The sequence below is a fragment of the Ranitomeya variabilis genome, chromosome 4 (genome assembly GCF_051348905.1).
Source record: "Ranitomeya variabilis isolate aRanVar5 chromosome 4, aRanVar5.hap1, whole genome shotgun sequence".
Classification (NCBI taxonomy): Eukaryota; Metazoa; Chordata; class Amphibia; order Anura; family Dendrobatidae; genus Ranitomeya; species Ranitomeya variabilis.
The window spans coordinates 103,269,248-103,292,933 of NC_135235.1; the positions used below are offsets into that span (position 1 = coordinate 103,269,248).

The 23,686-nt window shown below is 43.2% G+C and overlaps 1 protein-coding gene across 2 annotated transcripts; it reads right to left on the minus strand.

Annotated features, from left to right (window-relative positions):
- Positions 1-1,617: 1,617 nt before the first annotated feature.
- SLC25A16 (solute carrier family 25 member 16) lies at positions 1,618-23,662 on the minus strand. 2 transcript variants are annotated; one of them, XM_077259021.1, is made up of 11 exons: positions 23,496-23,662; positions 17,670-17,768; positions 16,148-16,289; positions 14,712-14,804; positions 14,416-14,549; positions 12,763-12,826; positions 9,091-9,212; positions 8,382-8,448; positions 7,870-8,032; positions 6,880-6,948; positions 1,618-6,656 (listed from the first exon to the last, which is right to left on the minus strand). In XM_077259021.1, exons 3-11 carry the CDS (start codon positions 16,239-16,241, stop codon positions 6,491-6,493), a joined length of 972 nt encoding a protein of 323 aa, XP_077115136.1. In that variant the 5' UTR covers positions 16,242-16,289; positions 17,670-17,768; positions 23,496-23,662; the 3' UTR covers positions 1,618-6,490. The 2 variants fall into 2 exon arrangements, with proteins under 2 accessions (XP_077115136.1, XP_077115137.1); XM_077259022.1 differs by lacking the exon at positions 17,670-17,768.
- Positions 23,663-23,686: the final 24 nt, after the last annotated feature.

The following is a 23,686-nucleotide window of genomic DNA, read 5'->3' on the forward strand; positions in this document are numbered from 1 at the left end:
GAGTCGGTTCACTCATGCTGCAGAGCCGGCTCCCGGAACGCTGGCAGATAGAAATTTTAGTAAACGGCTGCCCCGTACCGGGTCGTACCGGCTGAATCCCACCCCTGGATACAGGAGATAAAGCAAAGGTTCGTGGCCTCAGCATCTTCACCTTCAGAAGTAACCCGGGGAATAGTGTGAGCTAGGGCGCCCCCTAGCGTTAGGGACAGGGAAGGAGCCCTGGTCCCGGTTCACCCGACAACTGAGTCGTGCCAACAGCGCCAACTTCACTCTCTCCTCCTTTGGGCAAATCAGGCATCAAGAGGAAGTCACAGCTGCTGCTGGGCAATCACTTCATCTTGAGGTCTGATAGGGGAGAGTGAAGCCAGTGTTGATTGGGTGCAGGGATCATGTGACAATGTAACAATCTCAGGGAGAGTCAGTGCAGACACTGCTGGAACACCATCTTATGGGAGTATAAAAGTGTTGTTGTTATTTTGCTGGGTGCAAACAGGCTGATTGAGAAGGGGCCGTGAGTATTGGACAACCCCCTTAGGGTTAAAGGGAACCTGTCACCTCCCTCAGGTGTTTGTAACTAAAAGAGCCACCTTGTGCAGCACAAATGCTGCATTCTGACAAGGTGGCTCTTTTAGTTATGCTCCCTGCACACTCTGAAATAAATGCTTATAAAATGCGCCCCCTCATACCCTGAAATCGCCAGGGAGGCAGGTTTTTCCTTCCTAAGCCAGACGTCACCCTGGGCCTGTGCGCACCGGGCGCTGCCTCCTCTTCCTTCATTATCGTCCCCGGCGCCTGCGTTGTATGTACGAAGGGCAGCGCAACTGCGCATGCCCAAAAAAAAAAAACAATGCGCCGGGGACGATAATGAAGCAAGAGGAGGCGGCACCCGGCGCACACAGGCCCAGGGTGACGTCTGGGAGGCGTCTGGCTTAGGAAGAAAAACCTGCCTCCCTGGCGATTTCAGGGTATGAGGGGGCACATTTTATAAACGTTTATTTCAGCATGTGCAGGGAGCATAACTAAGAGAGCCACCTTGTCAGAATGCAGCATTTGTGCTGCACAAGGTGGCTCTCTGAGGGGGGGGGGGGTGACAGGTTCCCTTTAAGTTCCCATGACCAGTTTTTGATGCTGCATATTTTTTCTGTGCAAAAAACACAGCCTCTTACAATTCCAGTAAAGGGTATGGGACTTAAAAAAAAAAAAAAAAAATCATCAGGTTTTTATTTTTTTTTTACAGTGTAAACTGCGGTGAGTTCCAGAAATTCTCATCAAGTCAGTTTCTCTTGTGGGTATGCAAAGTTTTATGTGCAATTTTTCCCCATAGACTTGCATTAGATGTGAAAAATTTACAGGTTAAAAAAAAACGCATGGAATCCACACATGACTTTATCAAAGTTTTGTCAAAGACAAAAACACCTGCGACTGAAAATCATTGGTATTCATCTGAAGAGACAATTGCAAAACTTTACTTTCCACAAGAAAATGCAGGGCGTGAAAATTCAACCTAAGTCATTCCAAATGGCTAAAGGGGTGCACTAAAATACAAAATTATTTTTCATGCTTAATGCCTATTTAGTGTATATTTACTATTTAAAAGAATGCACAAGAAACAGCAAGTACTATAAAGGGAGTTTAATATTAGAGGGAACAGGACAGTGCAATATCAGTATCATTTCATCAAAAATCAGTCAAGATATAACCACAAACTCAAGATTAGAAGCAAATTCTATCACAAAACAGTCTATGTGTAAAGAAGTTTATTTAATAGAAGTTTCGATCACCTTCAGCAGTATCAAAAAAAGTAGTTTACAACATTAGTAGTCCTACTGCTACTAAAGAACTGAGACCCCACATCTCATGAGAAGAACACACTAGAAATAACAGTACTGCTACTCCGCAGAATTCTGATCGACAGACCCTTCATGACCACAGATCCTTCTCGTCATAGAATTTATTTTTCCTTATGCAGCAGGTCATCATAGCATTTATTGCCGATTCATTGCGTTTCTCATAGGTCTAGATCAGTGTTTCCCAAACTCCAGTCCTCCCGACCCCAACAGACCATGTTTTCAGGATTTCCCTAGTATTGCACAGGTGATGGACTTAGAAAGGCAGCAGATACAAGGGATACTAAGGAACCCAGAAACCATGATCTGTTAGGACTGGAATTTGGGAGACACTGGTCTATATTATTTCAGGCTCCAAAATCTCCAAACAATACTTGAAACTGGCCAAATAAAATGGAGAGCAGAAGGCAAAGTTTCTTCCTCAGGTCATGATCACACTATCTGTATTTGTAAGCCAAAACCAAAAGTGGAACAAGCAGAGGAAAAGTATAATAGAAACATATGCACCACTTCTGCATTTATCATCCACTCCTTGTTTTGGCTTACAAACACTGATGTGAAATACTGACCAAATACTGATAGTGTGACCGTAGCCTTACAGAGATCCTGACATTTATTTGTTCATGTGCAGCAGCCATATTGGTTGTCGCCTTTAAATTAGCTTCACAGAAACTGGAAATTTGCCAGCATGTTCAATAACCAGCCAGGGTTATCGCGAGTTGCCAAGAAGATTCAACAGTGGAAGACTAAAGTCTGTACTTCTCATTTTTTGCAGAAATTACTCTGCAGTAAAACGTACGTCGTCGCTAAGGCCTTAATTTTCTAATTTGCTATTGAGCCTTTAATGTGAATATGGATTCAATCAATTCTATCAAAGGCTCAAGAAGAATTAGTGAAATGTAGATTAAGAATCAGAAGTCACAATGACTTTACAAAACCAATAATTTTTAGGAAAGGGAAAAGTGCTCTCCAACAACTCCAAAGTCTGGCCAGCCTCCATCGGTACAAACAGTAAAAGACAGAAGTAAAGAGATTGTACACTCACGCCAATCAGAAGCAACTGCAGTCTGGGCGGAAGAGTTACACATGCACCCAGCGAGTATCGTGGACATGTCCTCGTCTAGGCAGCAGGACTTCTACACGATACACACTGGGGGACTGCAACATTCCCACCCAAGAGACCGTTCTGTCTTTCATCACCTGATATCAGATTGGTCAAGAAAACAGAACCCCCCGGTCAATAAAACCAATGAAAGGCGGAAAACATTGCAACTCTAAAGACTACTGCATATGAATGGCATCATTAAGAGGGAGACTCCGGTATAGGACAACCTGTTTCCCAGCTAGTTTAACAAAAAGAAAAACCATAGTCTGCTTTACTCCCCGTGTCCATGTCCAGTGCGGAGTCTCTGCCGCTGCTCCTGGTGGCAATTATTGTTTGTAGCGCTGACATCAAGTTGACACTACTGCAGCCAATATGGGAGCTCAGCAGCTATGCCAGAGTTGTGGGCAACGACCACTCAGAGCCGCTGAACCCAGGAATTGACTGTAGCACAACATGATGTTAGCGCTGCAGACAATAACAGAAACCAGGAGCAGCAGCAGAGACTCACGCTGGACCTGGGGAGTTGGAGTAAAGCATAAAACAAACTGCAGCTGGGAGAGAGGAGTTTTCTCTCAGAAAAATCTCAGAAATCAGAAAACTCCTTTAAGATCACCAGTGCAGATAATCTTTGGCACTCAGCAACCAGACATATTCCCAGCACAAGTTAGAGGCTATGCGCAACTCTTGCTTGTTGTCCATACTAGTTTTTAATTAATGAAAACTAATGGAGAAAGGAAGATTGTGACCCATGCCTTCTTTTCCTTTAAAAATCAAAAAGAAATGAAATATAAAATCTGAAACAAGCCCCACGTATGTCAGCAGAAAACCTGCCCTGGATACTTTGTGCTCTTTACAAATTAGGTTCCAGAAGTCTAACTCACAAACTAAATCTCGATCGACCTTTGATCTGACGTAGATTTTGGCAAGGAATTTCACAGTGAAATCTATGTCAAATCCTACTCATGTGAATGCCGCCAAACAGTACAGCACCGTTTCTAAAAATACGGGAAAGGGGAGAAATCTAAATCAGCAAATTGAGTGGTATGCCGCTTTCAGGTTCATATCCTTTGCCCTGAACATTGTATACTACAGACCTCCCCAGACTGCTATTTGTTCTCTGCAAACAGTTGTGCTCAATTACACAATGCAATTGTGATAATATCAAGCTGGGGGATGACAAGTCGGGGAAGGGTGCAGAGACTTTATCCATGCTGTGTGCCTATAGAATTAAGCTGGCCTCGCAAACAGAAATCTTAAAACAATGCTAAGTTTTCTATGTAGGACTGCCGAAATAATAGGACATAATACACCTTTTTGGATAGTTTTCTTACACATTGGTTTAGCGGTGAGTAAACCTGGCTATATGGATTTAAAGGGAATCTGTCAGGAGTTCACTCCTCAATCTATTTATATGTACTTGTAGTTCTTTCAAAGACAAGTCCACCAATAGCATTACATGGCCAGTCCATTCCTCCATTACAGAGAAGTCAGTGTTTGAACTGATATGTAAATGGAGCTGAAGCCTCTGTCACTCCAGCTTTGTTCTCCACCCAGCGCTGCCTTCTTTCTCTGGACTGACAGCCGCTCTGCTGTGTGACTTCAGGCAGGAGGAGGCGATGCTGGGAGGGTAATAGAACTGGAGTGACAGAGGCTTCAGACCTACCATAGCTCTTCAGCCTTATTTACATATCAATTCAAACAACGATTTCCCAATAAATGCGGAACAGAATGGCCACGTAATATTGTTGGACTTGTTTTTGAAAAAGTTACATGCGCATATCAACAGTTTGGGGAATGAAATTCTGCTGCCAGATTCCCTACAAGGCCTCATTCTGAAGTCAGCATTTCACATATGCTTTATTCATATTTTTTTCACAGGCAGAACACATACCCAATTTCAGTTTATGGCGATTTAGTTTGTGCACAGTATGACCACAAATAATAGAAAAAAAAACAACAACACATGTCTGATTTTGATCCAATGGGCAGATGAAAACGACCCTTTGAAATCAGTGGGTCACAAGAGAAGCTTGGAAATGTTCAGAGGGTTTGTTTTTTTTGCACACACACAAAAAAAAAAAAAAAAACTTATCCAACACTGATGGCAAAAAAAAAAAAATTAAACAGACAAAAACAAAAAAATAAATATGAATATTGGATCTAGAACACTTGTGAAAAACAGATACATTTTTCACTTGTACAAAAAAAAAAAAATAATTAACATCTGAATGAAGCATAAGCCAAGAACTTTGCAGAAATAGCACCCGATTGTTATTCTAAGGCGGGGTACAGATGAGCGCACGCCAAAAAAAAAAACAAAAAACATTTTTGCTCCTGAAACAAGACTGATGAATTTTCATCCATACATCTGTCTTTTAAAATCATATAACATCAGAGTTTTACATTAGCAATGTGAGAAGTGATAAAAAAAAAAGCCAAGTATAGTCTCCTATGATAATAATTGCATTAAATCCATAAAATAAAATTAAAAAAATGATAACGTGTATGTGCTCCGCTTCAGGCATAGTCATTGGCTTATAATAGGGGAGACCAATCCAAAATGCAGATAATAGTAGTCCATGTTGTGATTTTTTATTTTTACATGCAGACCATCAGTCCATGTGTGAAAATGTTCACGTGAGCTACCACTTTGATTTGCATCGATTCTTGTCCTGTCACTATGCCATATGTTTTGGCTATGGAAAGAACAGACTGATTATACATTTGTTGGGATGAGCCCCAAGTCCACCAGGTATTATTAACAGGTAATACTTCTCCCAAATATCCTGTTCAGCTATATATCAGGTGCAGCTGATTTTGGCAGCTCTTTTTAGCATCCACCAATTTAAATGTGATTATAACAAGGCTCTTAAAATTTGCGCAGAAGGTCGACATGTTTAATGGACTGTTCTTCGACCATAATGCTTGGACTGGCTTCGGATCTCAAATAACCTTTTATAAAGTGTGTATCTTTAAACACAGAAAATAAAAACCTAATGAAATGTAGGTGCACCTGTACTGTACCTATTAAAATCATATTGCTGTCTCGATCTTGCAGAAAAAAAATAAAATCAGTAATAAATCAGCAGAATTGTTTTCCCACACTGATGGTGATATTAATATTCCTAATTTGAACTATTCAAAAAAACAAAAATATATAAAATATTGATTTAAAACTAAGCAAAGAAAATTGCAGACAAACTCGTATAATGTGTGTGATGGCATTGGTGCCAAATTCATTGTGATGTTACACAGGTATATAAATATTTTCTGCAAAACTAATCAGTCAGCTGGATTTCTCTTTACTGATATTACATTATTATTATTATTATTCTTGGAAGATGCAGCATAAATAGAGTTAGGACATCTTTATAAAATCACTCTAAAAAGATTGTATGTTACAAAACAAAAGTCATCTTATTTACATGTAAAATCCGCAATATCCTAGAAAACGGCTAAACCAACGCAGCGGATGGAAGCTGGCTCAGTTCACTACATGGAGCTATGTACACTGTACACACCACGGTGTTGTAGTAGATCAGACAGTCTTGTTTAAATGCAGGACCTGCCGCATAAACTCATACGTAGTGAACGCTACAGCTTGAGACGGGATACAGCGGATGTAGTTGAGGGATAAGCCTCGGTATAATCCTCTGCTTACTCCATGCTCCTTGTACACGTATTTAAGAGTCTGCAACATGGTTCTGTGAAGGATACATAAAAATAAAGTACTTCTTAGACACAGGGAATAGTTACAGTCTGGGTTACAGGCATATTTCATCCTACTGCCATCAGTGGTGACTATTATTGGGTATCAGACGTGGCGATTCTGTACTAACATTTGTATTTTTATTGATTCCAGATAATATATGGTGCACGTGTATCATGTAACAGTTGTGTAATAAGTCACATACGGTAATTACTTACCGGCATTTTTCAGAGTCTGGGAGAATGGCGGCCAACTGCATCCTACGCCGTGTAACATCCAAAGGATAACTGCAGGAGATGAAGGTGATAAAAATATTAATGCCATGACTTCACCCAAAGACATTGCAACAAAACCTCACAATATTTAGCACAGTGCTGGTCGACCTCACATGTAGCTCAGGATGAAGCAGAGGTGAGGTCTAATTCAGCGAGAGCAAGGAAATCAGATTTCCTGGTACCGGTGAAACGGCTGCAAAGCCACCCACAGTTTTTTTACAACAATACATCCCATAAATATGAGTGACAAGGGCTGGTCTCAGATGACACATCACTAGGAAATGTAGCCAAAAGTCTTCTACCAATTGCTAGAACAGAGTGATGGCGACACTCAGAAGATGTCACATTCTCCAGCTGTGAAGAAGTGGAGCAGACAGGAGGAGGCACAAAGTCATGGTAAGTTCTAAAGGCCACCTTATCAGTGGGATTAACAACAGTAAAGGTACAGTCACACTCAGCGACGCTGCAGTGATATAGACAACGAGCCGATCACTGCAGCGTCGCTGTTTAGGTCGCTGTAGAGACGTCAAACACAGCAGCTCCAGAACGATGCAGGAGCGATCCTGTGACGTAGCGGTGACTCACTTATCGTTCTCACAGGTCGTTAGCTCCATGTTTAACATTGCTGGCATCGTTGCTTTTGCTGTCAAACACGCCGATCTGACGACCAAATAAAGTTCTGAACTTCTAGCTCCAACCAGCGCTATCACAGTGGGATCCAGATCGCTGCTGCGTGTCAAACACAACGAGATCGCTATCCAGGACGCTGCAACGTCACGGATCGTTGTCGTTCTAGTTGGAAAGTTGTTTAGTGTGAAGGTACTTGACCTCCAGAGATCAAACAGGAAGCATATCTTAATGATGTGCCATGTAAGCATAGTCCAGGCTGCGCGCTGAATTACATTACTCCACAGGTAGAAATTATAGACTTACGAAATAGTCTGGGCAATCGCTCCTGCTATCCCACCACATAATAGGCTAGCGGGAGTTTTTAAAACCATGACATCTGGGTTGTCTGAAGATGGTTTTCCCAGAACTTCTGGAAAGTGTCGGAGTCCATTCGTCTTCAGTGTTTCAAAAGTAAAAAATGAAAATCCTGTGAAATAAAAAAGATACTTCTACAGTCAAAATGCAAGCACCAACTTATACTATTTTTTAAAGCCTTTTTTTAATTGATCTCCTTTTGTTTCATGTCCTGCAGAGCAGTGGTTGTTTGGGGCCTGGGACATCCGCCAATTGCGTGAAAAAAAAAAAAAAATTCTGGAGTGCTGAGTTCCTGCATGATACTGTGCACAGCGAGGTTTACAAGCTCAACAACGGCGCCTGATGAGCAGCACCCTGCAGAGCAATAGCTGGGGGTCTCAGGTTCATGAGAAAATTCTAAAGAGGAATTCTAGATTTCTAATAATACTGTTATATGTAATTAAAGCTTCAGAATATCATACCTGCATAAGGCGCCATCCCTACAACTGTTGGAAAAAGTCCTCTGTAATAACCACGAAAGCCCCCTTCCTACAATAAGCAAAAAAAATAAAAAAATAGTGTCATCCAATCACTGCAGTCAAAGTGTGGTAACATTAAAAGGCTCCACAAGTTCTAAAGTTATGTGCTATGGTATGATCACTTTATATCCAGTGAACAGCATGGATCACTAAACCACAACTGCATCACATTCATTGTCAGTATTTGGGTAGGTCCAAGAATTCAGGCCCCATTGATCATAAAGTGATAGAATATCCTAGTAAGATATTAACATTTAAACGGCGAAAAAAAGAAGTATTTATAAATGATGATCTAAATAAAAACATCTGGAAAATAGAATGATGTCGCTGTGAGTGGATATTAAGTCTAAGACCGACCCCATGATAAAAGGTATAAGCCATAGCTGCGTGTCATCCTCTTGAGGAACAGCTGGGCACATTAGCATCTAAGAAAGCTGATCACTGCTCATGGCTATGACTGTTACATTTATAACGTGCAGTTAGAGAGAAAAATTGAGTTTTGGAAAGAAAAAAGGGGGGGGAAAAAAAACAAAAAAACACAAACATACATAAATGGAACTAAAATGCTCACCAATATAAATGGATATGGCTAAGCTAAAACGCATAAAAAAAAAAAAGTAAAAAAATAAAAAATACAAAACATGTCACATACCTTTGTGTAAATCGTTTTGAATGTGTGTATGATGCCATTGTAGCCCAACTCTCCTTTCACTTGAAATGCTAGACGGGCTCGGACCATATCGAGAGGATATGTACAAATGACAGCGGTGATACCTGGAACGTCAATGATGGCGACTTACACAATGTACCAGAACACACTGGACAACTACTAGACAATCCCAGCAACTATTCAGTGTTCTCTACAAATCAACCCTCCTACATGTGAGCTCTGCCATGGGATATGGAGGCCGAGACCTGTACTTGGGTCCCTCTGTAGTTACATATCCTAACGGGACAGTAATGAAAAAGTGTCAGCAATTACATACGGCCATAAGGACGCTGAGGTTCCAGAGTCAGTATTCGTTCCTAACTATGAACAACCTGATACACAGACAGGATACATCAGTGCAACATTTCAAAGAAAACAGTAGGGAAAAAAGCAAACAGGAGAATTGTCCGCTGGGCAGCCCTCCTCAGGCAGCTCCATGCCCAGCCATCCTCCTTGGCTTCACTCTATGCAAAGTCAGGAAAAAAAAAACCTGGGGTGGGTGGGAAGCGCCCAGTGGACACTTGTTTGAGAGTAAAGTACAGGTAACTGTAGTATGGCGGGCTGGTCACCATTTTATGCTGCTTCTGGTTCTAGCACTTTCAAACTGCAGATAGGTTCTGTTTGAAGGGACTCGGTCAGCACAGTCTGACTGTGCTGACCAAGTACAGGCACTTGGTGCACCATGTCATGGCCAAACATTTACATGCACCTTCTCACCTACCGTACTTGTTTTCCATCTTACTCTATCTCTATGAAGCCAGAGCTGTCAAAGAAGACGGACTGTGGAGATAGAGGGAAAACTAGCAGGTGGGAAGGTGTATATAAATGACTGGCAGCCATGATGCACCCAGCGCCTGTACTTGGTTTGAACAGTCATTCTCTGCTGACAGAAACAAATTTAAGCGATCAAAAGGGGTTTTCCCCAGGAACAAAGTTAATTTTAAAGGGAATCTGTCACCTCATTCTGCCGCTATAAACTGCGGCCACTGCCATCAGGGGCTTTATCTACAGCATTCTGTAATACTATAAGCCTCCGATGTAACCTGAAAGATAAGAAAAACAAGTTAGATTATGCTTCTGTTGCGGCTCCTGCGCAGGCGTACTGATTTGCCCGGGTAAAGTACTGCAGTGCGCAGGGCCTCTCTGACCTTTCCCGGCGCACTGCAGTACTTTATGCTGCAGTCAACAGGGCAGAGAATTACGCCTGCGCAGGAGCCATGACAGAAGCAAGGAAGAGGATGTTATCGAATGAAGATGGGAGGCCCCGGACCTGCGACGCCCATCGGATCCGCGATGCCCATCGGACCCAGACCGCACCGGGACCGCCCCTGGGTGAGTATAATCTAACTTGTTTTTCTTATCTTTCAGGTTACATCGGGGGCTTATAGAATGCTGCAGATAAGCCCCTAATGGCGGTGGCCGCAGTCTATAGCGGCAAAACGAGGTGACAGATTCCCTTTAATCAATACATCTTGGAATAATAAATGATTTCCACAATTGGATGTTTTTACAAAAAAAAATAATATCCCTGTGCTGACATAATCTTATAAATGTGCCCCTGCTGTGTACTGTGTAATGGTTGTGTCTGACCGTGCAGGAACATGGTCTGATCATACCACATCTCCTGGGGAGGGGGGAAGCAAAAGAGAATATACAGACAGGACAGCATGGGATCACAGCTGATTCTATCTGTGAGGTTAAACATTTACCTGCTTGGTTTTTTTTTTAAATGTTTAACCTCACAGAAAAAATCAGCTGTGATCCCATGCTGTCCTGTCTGTATATTCTCTTTTGCTTCCCCCCTCTCCAGGAGTTGTGGTATGATCAGACCATGTTTCTGTACGGTCAGACACAGCCATTACACAGTACACAGCAGGGACACATTTATTAGATTATCTCAGCATAGGGACATGGTTTTTTTTAACAAATCCAGCTGTGGAAAATATCATTATTCCAAGATCTCTTGATTAAAATTTACTTTGTTCATGGGAAAACCCCTTTAAGTTATATTGGTCACTTCATTGTCAGGTGTATATTCCTGCCTACACCTCCTGTGGTCAGACTATGCTGTGGACAAATGCTCTCTGCTATTAGATAAACCGGCACAATAGGCCAGTCTCTGGCCCTTACACAGGGCAGCATAGTGTGATGACAGATATGCTCTAAACTAACAACCAAAAATGTCAGGCCTACAGTTTTTACCCTAAATTACCATCATAACTGCACACATTCAGCTCAGCTGAACACGTCTGAAATCCTTATTGGAGATGACGTGGGGTGTCTGATGTGCTCCACCTCAGGTTCAGAATGGCAGACAAGACACAGCACACACACATTTGTTTTTATGCCACAACAAAACACGGTGAGTGGAATTTTACAGCATTTATTAACAGATCTATAGTGCCATCCCAGAGTAAACACGTCTATAGGCAGCAATAACAATGACAAGGTCAGCTTGCCAAAAGCGTTAAACTGGCCATCCTCTTCATGCCATGATTGGCAACACTATAATAAATAATCGTACGTAGTAAATAATCACAAGAATGATGTGACCAGCGACATGCAAGTTTGAACATGGGACGTAATTTAACATTTTACAGAATAAACTTATGCAAAGTACTGACCATCCCATAAATGCAGAATTTCAAGAGACACTGGCATAACATTTTAAATCTATGTCTGTCCAAAGTAATAAAAATCATCTTTTTTCGCAGACTTTGACGGTATGTGCACACGTCAGGATTTCTTCGGGATTTTTTGCGGGTTTTTTTTGCGGATTTCCCCAATAAAAACGCATACATTATGCATCCTATCATTTAGAATGCATTCCGCATTTTTTGTGCAAATGTTGCGTTTTTTTTCCCGCAAAAAAAACGCATTCCGGAAAAAGCAGCAACATGTTCATTATTTTTGCAGATTTCCCATGAAATTGGAGTGTCAGGGAAAAAAACGCATACATTTCGCAAAAAAAACGCATGCGGATTTCTGGCAGAAATGTCCGGATTTTGTCAGGAAAATTTCTGCAAGAAATCCTGACGTGTGCACATACCCTTATACACTGTATATAGCCATTGTGCAAGTGGCAATGTCTCCTGTGGAAGACACATTTCTGACTCCTATGTGCCAAGTACAATATGAGGGTTATTTATGTCACCTTATATGACTATTAGAAGAAATGACTACAGCACCACCAGCGCAGGAGTCGTGTCACCAATATAAGGTTCCTGCACTTAGTCTCATACTTACCAGCAGCCATCTTCACCTGTTATCGGCACTGCTCCGCGTTTCAGGTTGTCACCTGCCAGATCGCTCCAGTGTTTGCACTTCTCAATAGAAGTCTGAGAGCCAGAACAAGGGTCTCATAGACTTACACTGAGAGCCTGTGACCGTTACCTCTGATTTCCGGCCAGTCAGGAGCTGCGGTTACAAGATGGTGGAAGGGACCAGACTGGTGGTGCCAGGAAGAGCTGAGTGCAGAGACCTTAGATTAGAAGCACCACTCCAGCGGTGAAATCAGAAGAAACGCTGCAGTGGTGCTTTAAGGATGCAAGACAGTTGAAATGCCATATACTATGTTTTTTATTGTAGGCGTCCTATACAACAGTGATACTGTACCTGCCATAGATCCAGCCATTAATCTGTGCACGTGTTCTGATTTCCCAAGTTTTACACGCAGTATCTAGAATTAAACATTGGGGAGTTACTTTTGCATTCAAAAACACAATAACATTATGGTTTAAGGAAAATTTGTGAAGTAGGATGTGGTCTAGTCTCAGATCATTCAATCCAGGGTACAGCCACACATGATAATACGAGGAGATAAAGTCATTGTACCATGGTTACATCAGCTGTTGGGGTCCTGCAGTCAGCAAGTAATATGTCATGATGGGCTACAATCTTGCCAAAAACCCACCACTCAATAACAGCTGTGTTATTCACTCTAGATTGCAGGGACCGATTAGGAGGATGAAATGGGCGTCGTAACGCTCACCTGAAGATTAAGTGGCAGGTTTTATAGTGACAAAGTTCAGCGCATATCTTAGGCTTACATTGGAAAACAAGTCAAACATGCAACCTTTAGTCAGCTTCTGTTTTCTTTTTCTATGAATAAAATGCCTTCACTGAGAAGAAATACATTTTCACATAACCTAAAAAGTTTAAACGTCTGTTCCATAGAATCAAAAAAATATTGCAAAAAATCCTCAGAAAAAGTAAAAAAAAAAAAAAAAAAAAAAAAAAGAAAAGAAAAGAAAAGAATCTATACATGCACTCCCCGATCTCCTGCAGGACTCATCCAGGCACTCACCTCGTCGGCCTCCCCTGTTGGTCTCTGCTTCTGGTCTTGACTCAAAAAAATGCCCATTCACCCAGTAATTGACTGAGGGGGACCATTGTGGCCAGCAACTGGCTGAGTGGAAATTTATGGTGTGTGGAGGTCGAAAACCGGGTGAAGGCCAGAACAGAACTCACAGGCATCAGGGAGGGTGAAGAGTCATTTTTTTTAACCAGTACGAGAATATCAAGTATTGAAGTTTTGATTGAACAAGCACATATATACCGTAACTCTTTGTTTTTACTAGTACATTTTTTTCTTTAGTTAAAATTGTAAAAGGGTAAAAATGACTTTTGACAAGGAACATAAATAGCATGTTTGTAGTAAAGCTATGGCTAACCCATCGCTCCTGATTTATTAAGTTTCTGGTCACTATCCCCATACCAGGGAGATCAGCGGGAATATAGTCATCTGCAGGCTTGATCTTCTAGTGGTCATACATCTTAGGTGCTTGGTTGTTTGGCTGACAGCCATTACTCCAAAACAAACCCTAACCCGCCCACCATTACACATACCACGCTCAATTTGGCAACATGGAGCAAGCCACTGTCGAACCCCTCCGACGGTGGCTAATCTACCTTCAGGAGAAAAGATCGGTCATGTTGAAATTCAAGACACCAATCCTTCCCCAACTGGCCATCTATCCCCAGGGAAGAATCGGTATGTCACCATATACATTACATGGTAGGACACTCATGATGTTAATCTATTGTGTATGGGCACCATTATTATACAGAGGGGCAAACAGCATCAGGATGTAAAAAAAAAAAAAACATGCAACAGATTAAGTCAGAACTCCATACATACCCAATGTAACCTGCATTATAGTAGGCGAAGGTGAGATTCTTACACAGTTTGTATCACCTTTCTGGCCTTCACTGTGCTAAACGGACACAGTTGCCTTGTAAAACGTCACCACAAAAACGAGTTAATACCTTTTTATATTTGTCAAATGCCATAAACTGTATGGCACCATAAGGAAAGATCCGAACCATCATGGCCCCATTTCCTTTGTACAACCCCAAGAAACCTTCGTTCTTTTTGACAGCGAATACAGTGGACAGAACTCCTACGGAAAAAGGAAAATTGGGAGATGCAGAACCTTAAGTATAGCATTTCTCTGTGATAAACCAGCCATACATTCTGTAAATTATTATTTTTCCTTTAAAATCACCAATTAAAAAAAAAAAAAAAGTGAAAACCACTGAATCCATTATGAAGTTTTTCTTACCCAAGTGCCTGTAATGGACATTTTGTGCCTGCAATAAAATCTTGATCCTGTCCAGAGGTGCAATGGTCGTTTTTGCACAGCAGCTTGCAACGCCTATGTAAAAATGATCACAGGGTACATTACCATTATTTTATACAACATTTATAGACCAAACGTTTACTAAAATGCTGCAAAGGGCAACAATATGGACGACACATTAGCGCCACCAGCAGTAATTATCTGCTGGGGTCACAACAATGATAACAGGGTATGTTAGAACCTGTATTAGGGTAGATTAAAATTGTCCATAAACAATGCATATCCCACAAAAGTGCATGTGCAAAACATCTTATAGTCTAAAGTGCATGTGCAAATGTAGTGATAACACTGAAAAACACCAATAAGGCTAAGTTCACACTAGCGTTGTGCGCCGCTGCGTCGGCGACGCAACGCACAACGCACGCAAAAACGCGGCAAAACGCACGCAAAAACGCTGCGTTTTGCGACGCATGCGTCGGTTTTTGCCGAAAATCGGACGCAAGAAAAATGCAACTTGTTGCGTTTTCTTGGTCCGACGCTTGCGGCAAAAAAGACGCATGTGTGGCACAACGCAACAAAAAAAAACGCATGCGTCCCCCATGTTAAGTATAGGGGGCGCATGACGCATGCGTCGCCGCTGCGTCGCCGACGCAAACCCGACGCACATTAGCTTAACGCTAATGTGAACGTAGCCTAAGTGCATGATGAATTGAATGATGAATTGAAGAGTACAATAATTAGTAGGGGACTATTCTCTTCCTAATATGTTGTCAGATAAGCACCACTGTACATAGGGGTTTCATGACATTCCTTGATAGCATGCTTAGAAGGAGTGATCCAGATCACATATGGTCCATTCCTCAAGATAGATGTTTTATACATAGACTTATAAGCTAACAGATCCAGGAAAAGGTCAAAGGGATTAATCTCATCCTATTATCCCCTAGGATGACCCTTCCTGACAGCTGGGGTTGGCACTCTAAAATAGTAAGGGTATGTTTCCACGTTCAGGAAACGCTGCGTTTTTGACGCTGCGTTTTTCCGCAGCGTCAAAAACACAGCATCCAGATGTTACAGCATAGTGGAGGGGATTTCATGAAATCCCAACTCCACTATGCGTTAAAAAACGCATGCGTTTTTGCCGCGAAAACGCATGTGCGGTGCGTTTTTTCAAAACGCAGCATGTTGCTACAATGAGCAAAACACGCAGGAACACCGCAGGTGACCTGCCAGTGACCTCAGGTGCAGTTTTGGTCAGGATTTTACCTGCATAAAATCCTGACCAAAGCCTGAAGCAAACCTGAACGTGGACACATACCCTAAAACAGCGGCGCCCCCACTTCCAAGTTGTCTGTCCCTATAATTCACATTTCTAAAAATAAAGGTATTTATTTTTACGATAAGAGACAGCGGTTTACCTCCTGCCACAAAAGACCGAAGCCAATAGAAATCTTTGTATCCGGGGTTCTGCAGTCGGCCTTTAGATGGCGTGATAGCTGCCTCAGAAGTCATTATGATCAATAATGCATGTTTTCTATATAGAAAATATATAGAAGAATACTGGGAGGAAGGGGAGAAAAGAATTGTAAGATATTTACATTGCAAAATTAAAACTTTTCATATTCAATAATCAGATTTAAAAAAAATTTTTTTTACTTGTTTTATTCCTTGTATGCAAAAATTACAAAGTTCTGAAAGAATGAACATATTAACTCTTACAAATTATCGCCACATGTTCAATACAAACTCCTGAATAATAAGGAACCACATTAGGCTACGTTCAGACGATGCATTTATGGTCTGTGTGGAGGCAGCACAGGAGACCAATGCTAACCTACGGGCTAGTGTATTCAGCTGATTTTCCTCAGACTCTCAGGTCCGCACGGAGCCACTCATTTCTGCATTTTGTGGATGTAATGGGTCCGATCCATTCAGTGGCTCATGTGAACGTAACCTAACACAGCCATAAACAACAACATATACACTTTTCAGCCAGAACATTAAAACTACTGACAGATGAAGTGAATGACATTGATTGTTATGTTACGATGGATATATTGAGAGGGAACAGTCAGTTCTTGACATTTGTGTGTTGGAAGCAGAAAACATGGACAAGCGTGAGGATCTGAGTGACTTTTTCTAGGACTAAATTGTAATGACTAGGTCAAAGTGTCTCAAAAATGGTATGCAAATTGCCTCTTCAGAGAAAAAGAGGACTTAAACTCTATAGCGCCACCTGTTGGAAGTAGCGATTCTACAAGTCACAATCAACCCTTTAACGAGTCGTGCAATATGACTTAGGATAAAAGCAAAATCAGTATCTCAACTTGCAGACACGGTGTTTCAGGCTGTTGGCCCTCGTCAGTGCGAAGCATGAGAACTAAGGGTACGTGTCCACGATCAGGATGGCCGGTGGTATCGTCGGAGCGGCAAAGCCCCGCCCCCTTCTGGGACGCGATGATGCCGGATGTGTTCATTGTACACATCCGGGATCATCGCACCCCTCGCATAGGGCCCTGTGTTATTCCTTGTGGCAGCGCAGCGTCGCCGCAAGGAACACGGACATGCTGCGATCTGAAAAGACGCGCAGCATGTCCGGAGTCGCAGGGCCGCCGCGTGCGTGTTTCCACGCATAGTGGACACGGGATTTCAAAAAATCCCCTCCACTATGCTGGAACATCTGGACGCTGCATGTTTGACGCTGCGGCCCCACGCGTTTCCTGACCGTGGACACGTACCCTAATTTGGCTAGGTGAGAGGCTCTGGACTGGGGTCTAAGGCGTTTTGGGGTGTTCCTGGTATGCACTGGATAGTATCTACCAAAAGTGGTCCAAGGAAGGAAAATGGTAAGCTGAGGGCAGAGTCATGGGTGTCAAAAACACATGGATGAGCATGAGAAGCAAGGCTAGCTCCTATGCTCAGGTCCTACAGATCACCTACTATTACAAATTGTTCCTTCGGATAGGCGATAGCTTGTTGATCGGTGGGTGTCTGACGGCTGGGACCTGCAACGATCAGCAGAACGGGGCACTTTTATACCTGTAGAAGATGAAGAAACCGCATCTTGGTGTCCGCCTCAGTAGGTATATACACCCGAAAATGATGCACAACAGAGCGCACATTCAAACCAGCAGCAACATTATAGTCTATGGTCCCGTCGGCGCATATGTCCAAATCCCATTTTGTGGGGGATTTGGACGCAAGACCGTACGGGGCCACTGAACGGGTGTGAAAATGTAACGTGAAAGGTCCCTTAGAACGGAGTGTAAGTAAGATGGCCGCTCCATTCATTCCCTGTGGGGCTGCTGGATACAGCAGAGTGCAGCGCTCGGCAGTCCCACAGGGAATGAATGGAGCAGTTGTTGCACATGACCACTGCCACACCATTCTAACGGGGATAATAGTGCTGTGTTATGCTCATCAGTGCAGGTCACAAAAGACATACCGTATATCCCCAAAGTCATATTTAATGCTGGCCCTGATACACAGCATTACAGATGAAGGTGCCCATGCTATCTCAGGTCACCTCTGCAAACGCCTGCACCGGGCAAGAGATCTGTCATCAGTTTAGGATTAGTCAGGGATAAGGGACCTTCTCCAGCACTCCGTCTCTCTCAGTACACATCACAAAACTTTGCAAACAAAGCAAAGAGAGAATGAAGCAGAGTTGTCTGATCACAGAAATGGTAATGCCCTGTACATAACAAGGTTAGTCAGGCAAAGTCACGAGAAAACCAGTGCCACCATCCACAGCAGAACCCACAGTTATAGAAGCCAGTATGCAGGAACGAGACGCACAAATCGAAGCAACAAGCAGACGGAAATACAGCAAGATAACGGCGAGTGAGCCCGACATGTGAACAAATGCCAACATTTAGGCCATGTGCACACGTTTCGGATTCCACTGCGGATTTTGCAGCACGGATTGGTAAAACTCCACTGTGGATTTAGTGCAGTTTTTGTGCGGATTTCACCTGCGCTTGTAGGGTATGTGCACACATTGTGGATTCTCTGCGAATCCGCAGCGGTTTTTGCAGTGCAGAAACGCTGCAGATCCGCAATTGATTTACAGTACAATGTAAGTCAATGAGAAAAAAGAAATGCTGTGAACACTTTGCGGAAACGCTGTGGTTTAAAAGAAGTAGCATGTCACTTCTTTTTTTTGTAGCCATTCAATTATAGAAAACCGCAGGGGTAAAAAACACAGCAAATCCGCAAGAAAACCGCAGCAAAAACGCACAAAAAAACCACAGGTGCGTTTTCTGCCAGGAGAGACAGAATCCGCACCAGAAATTCCTAAGCCTAATCCGCAACGTGTGCACATAGCCTTATACTTGCAGATTCCTATTAAGGAATAGGTGTAAAACGCTGCGGAATCCGCACAAAGAACTGACATACTGCGGAAAATAAACTGCAGCGTTTCTGTGCTGAATTTTCTGCAGCATGTGCACTGCGGATTTGGTTTTCCATAGGTTTACATGGTACTGTACACCGCATGGAAAACTGCTGCAGATCCGCAGGACCAAATCCACAACGTGTGCACATACCCTTAAGGGTATGTTCCCACGGTGAGGAAATGCTGCGGGTTGGAAGCTGTATACAGATGTTACAGTAGTGGACGGGATTTCAAGAAATCCCATCTTCACTATGCATGTGGGACATCTTTCCAGACTGCAGCATGCCTATTCATCTTGAGGAGATGCTCAGTCTCCGCAAGATAAATATCACGGTACAATGTATTGCGCACGGTTCAATGAACACTGAGGAATCACCTGTGGTCAATAGCCGGCAGCGCTTTGGATGGAGCGGACGTGATGCCGATTACTGACCGTGGGGACGTAGCCTAAGGCTGGGTTCACATTGCACTAATGGCAATGCGCTGACGGCATCCGTTACATAGCGGCACTAACGCTATGTAACGGATGTGTTAGCGCACCCATTAACTGCCATTATGTAGCGCATCGCTAATGCATGTCATAATCGGCATGCGTTCGCAATGTGCCGCCATTCTGTGACGGACCCTCTGACGCGGTCTGCAGCGTTTTCGGGTCCGTCACCGCTAGCACAGATGGAGCATCTGCGCTAGCGCGATCGCATAACGCGATCTTTAACCCCTTAATGACCGCCAATACGTCTTTTAAGGCTAGTTTCACACTTGCGTTTTGATCTGCAGCGTTTTTTTAAAAAACGCATGTGGTGAAAAAACGCATGTAAACGCGGCAAAACGCCGCGTTTTTTAGACACATGCGTTTTTGCATGCAGAAAAAATACGCTGCGTTTTGCCGCGTTTACATGCGTTTTTTTCCTGCGTTTGCGTTTTTTAAACGCATGCTGAGAAGTGTGTGACAGCTGCAAATCATCAAAATCAACTAGAAAACCCACTATAAACAGAAATAGATAGGGTTAGGGATAGGGTTAGGATCCCTAGGGTTAGGGGTTTTTATTAGAAGAATGTCCTGGTCACCAGGTCACTGATAAGCCACCCCCCACCATCAAGGTGATAAAGGGATCCAAACCCTAACCCTAACCCTAACCCTACCCCTAACCCTGACAAGCCACCCACCCACCATCAAGGTGATAAAGGGATCCAAACCCTAATCCTAACCCTAACCCTGACAAGCCACCCCCCACCATCAAGATGATAAAGGGATCCTAACCCTACCGCTAACCCTAACCCTACCCCTAACCCTAGGGATCCTAGGGATCTATAGGAATTGGCTATTATGTTGACCTGGTGACCAGGACATTCTTCTAATAAAAAGCTTTGTTCAATGTGGACACCCCAAGATATACGGTATTGCTATAGAGCAGTGATTTTCAACCTTTTTTGAGCCGCGGCACACTTTTTATACTTAAAAAATCCAGGGGCACACCACCAACCAAAATGGCACAAAATGACACTAAAACAGTACATATTCTACATATAGTTAATAATATAGATTCTAAATGTATTTATACTCACTCAGTGTGAAACCTGGGCCTGTTTCGATAAACACAAAAGGGATATCCTGGCAGGAATGGTGGAAAGACACACATGAAGCTCTTCCTCAGCAGTTCTCAGTCTCTCCTTGTTTTTAGTTTTTTTTTGTGCACATGCCCTACCCCTAACCCTAGTTCTAACCCTAACCCTAGTGGAAAAAGAAAAAAAAATATTTTCTTTTTTTTTTTTATTATTGTCCCTACCTATGGGGGTGATAAGGGGGGGGGTCATTTACTATTTTTTTTATTTTGATCACTGTGATAGGTTATATCTCAGTGATCAAAATATACCTGGAACGAATCTGCCAGCAGGCGCCCATGGAGAAGACGGACGGACACCGGGAGGCCCGGTAAGTATGAGGGGGGGGGGGGGATCTAAGCATGGGGGGTGGATCGGAGGACGGGGGGGTGGCATCAGAGCACGGGGGGAGCGGGCAGGAGGACGGGGGAGCGGACAGGACGACGGAGCGGAGCACCGGACGGAGGACCGGAGAGGAGATCGGTGGTGGTGGTGGGGGGGTACATAAGTGTTTCCAGCCATGGCCGATGATATTGCAGCATCGGCCATGGCTGGATTGTAATATTTCACCAGTTTTTTAGGTGAAATATTACAAATCGCTCTGATTGGTAGTTTCACTTTCAACAGCCAATCAGAGCGATCGTAGCCACGAGGGGGTGAAGCCACCCCCCCTTGGGTGAAGTACCACTCCCCCTGTCCCTGCAGATCGGGAGAAATTGGAGTTAACCCTTTCACCCGATCTGCAGGGACGCGATCATTCCATGACGCCACATAGGCGTCATGGGTCAGATTGGCACCGACTTTCATGACGCCTACGTGGCGTCAAAGGTCGGGAAGGGGTTAATGAGCTGTTGCTGACTTAATGATTATACACAGCATTATTGGCGGGCATTTCCTTGGCGGCGGGCAAATGCGAGAGTCTCTCCGCTCTCAGGATGACGCGCCGGCCTCGGTGACGTCATTAAGTCGCGCGAGCGTTCAAAGCTCGCGCATGTGTTATTCCGTCGTTGCGCATTGCCGGGGAACAAAACAAAGGGGGCACCATAGTTTGGGGAACTTTCCCCGTGGCACACCCGACCATGTGGAACACTGGTTGAAAATCACTGCTATAGAGTACTAAAAATATAAACTCGTAGAGTATTGACTGTCATTTAGGGTTAGGGGTAGGGTTAGGGTTTGAATCCCTTTATCACCTTGATGGTGGGGGTGGCTTGTCAGGGTTAGGGTTAGGGTTTTCTTGTTTTTTCTATAAAAACACATGCGTTTTTAACACAAGCAAACGCATGTGCTTAAAAACGCATGCGTTTACATAGACAGCAATACATTTTTTTGCCGCGAATAAACGCATGCGTTTTTTTTGTGGCAAAAAAACGCCGCTAGAAATTAGTACAGGTTCCATTTCTGCAACTAAACGCACGCGTCAAAAAACGCATGCGTTGCCGAAAACGCATGCGTTTTTAATGTTAAGTATAGAAAAAACACGCATGCGTTTTTTAGCGCAAAAACGCAGCGGACAAAAACGCAAGTGTGAAACCAGCCTAACTGACCTGAGATATAAGAGAATAGCCAGCCTCCCCATACAGGTGACAATCCAGCAGCTTTCGGCTGTACACTATAGGTGACAACTTGCTTCATCAGCCACGATCAGTGTTTGCACCATCCAAATCTGTTTAACCCCTTAGATGCTGCTGCTAATAGTGACTACTTCATATAAATGGTTAACAGAGTGTGGGGGCTTCCTCTTTGTCCCAATTGCTGCCCTCAGATCATGATTGTGTGGTCCTGATGTTTGCGATGGCAATTCATGGCCAAATAGTGGCCCTAGAGTCTGACGGCTGTAGTAATCTGTTCAGAAGTTAGAGGCATTTAGGTGGTAAAAATACACATTTTCATTTCTGTCATGTCACTTTGCAATAATTCCTGAAAATCACCTGAAGGGTTTATAAACGACCTGACTGCAGTTTTCAATATGTCAGGGGGTGCTGTTTTTAAAATGGTATAACTTTGGGGGGTTTTCCAATATATGGGACCCCTAAAGGCACTTTAAACATGGATAGGTCCCTAAAAAATAAAATGTTGTAAATTTCCTTGAAAAAATGAAAAATTGCTGCTACATTTTTAAGCCTCCTAAAATGCTAACAAAATAAAAGAACATTTTACAAATGATGCTGATGTAAAGCCGACATGTGGGAAATGTTATTTATTAAGTGTTTTTCTGTGGAATGACTATCTGGATTAAAGGGATAATCATTCAAAGTTAGAAAATTGCTAATTTTTTAACATTTTTCTCAAATTTCAAATATTTTTTATAAATAAACACAAAATATATCGACCTAAATTTACCATTATCGTAAAGTATAATGTGTCACGAAAAAACACATTCTCAAAATCACTGGGATATGTTGAAGTGTTCCAGAATTATTACCACATAAAGCGATACTGGTCAGATTTTAAAAATGTGGCTCCGTCACTAAGGGGTTAAAAGGCACTTGCGTTGCGCAGTCCGTTTAACGCATGCGATGAACGGACTGCACTAACGCAATGTGAACCTAGCCTAATTCTACCAAATAATGAAGGTCACAGGTAACACAACAGCCCCACAGAGGGGTCACACAGGGGCGTGTGCGGGGTACTGCTATAAGGGATGTCAGACCCCAGGACAGGGGCGCTATTAGCTGGTCCTGCACATTGCACCAGGTGTGGGCACAATAACACGCACACAGTGACTACCCCTCCCAGACACAGGCAGCACTGCACACGGGTCTTACCAGCAAGTGAGGGCTCAGGAAGTGACCTCACACCTCGGGCACCGCACAGGCGCTATATTGGGCAAGATCCGCTCCCGCTGCCCCATGCTGCGCTCCATTACCTCGGCTGGCAGCTCCCAGCTGTGTGACTGTCCTCTGACCAATGCGTTAGCCACAACGTGTGCGCAGCCGCAGTGCACTGGCGGAGTTCA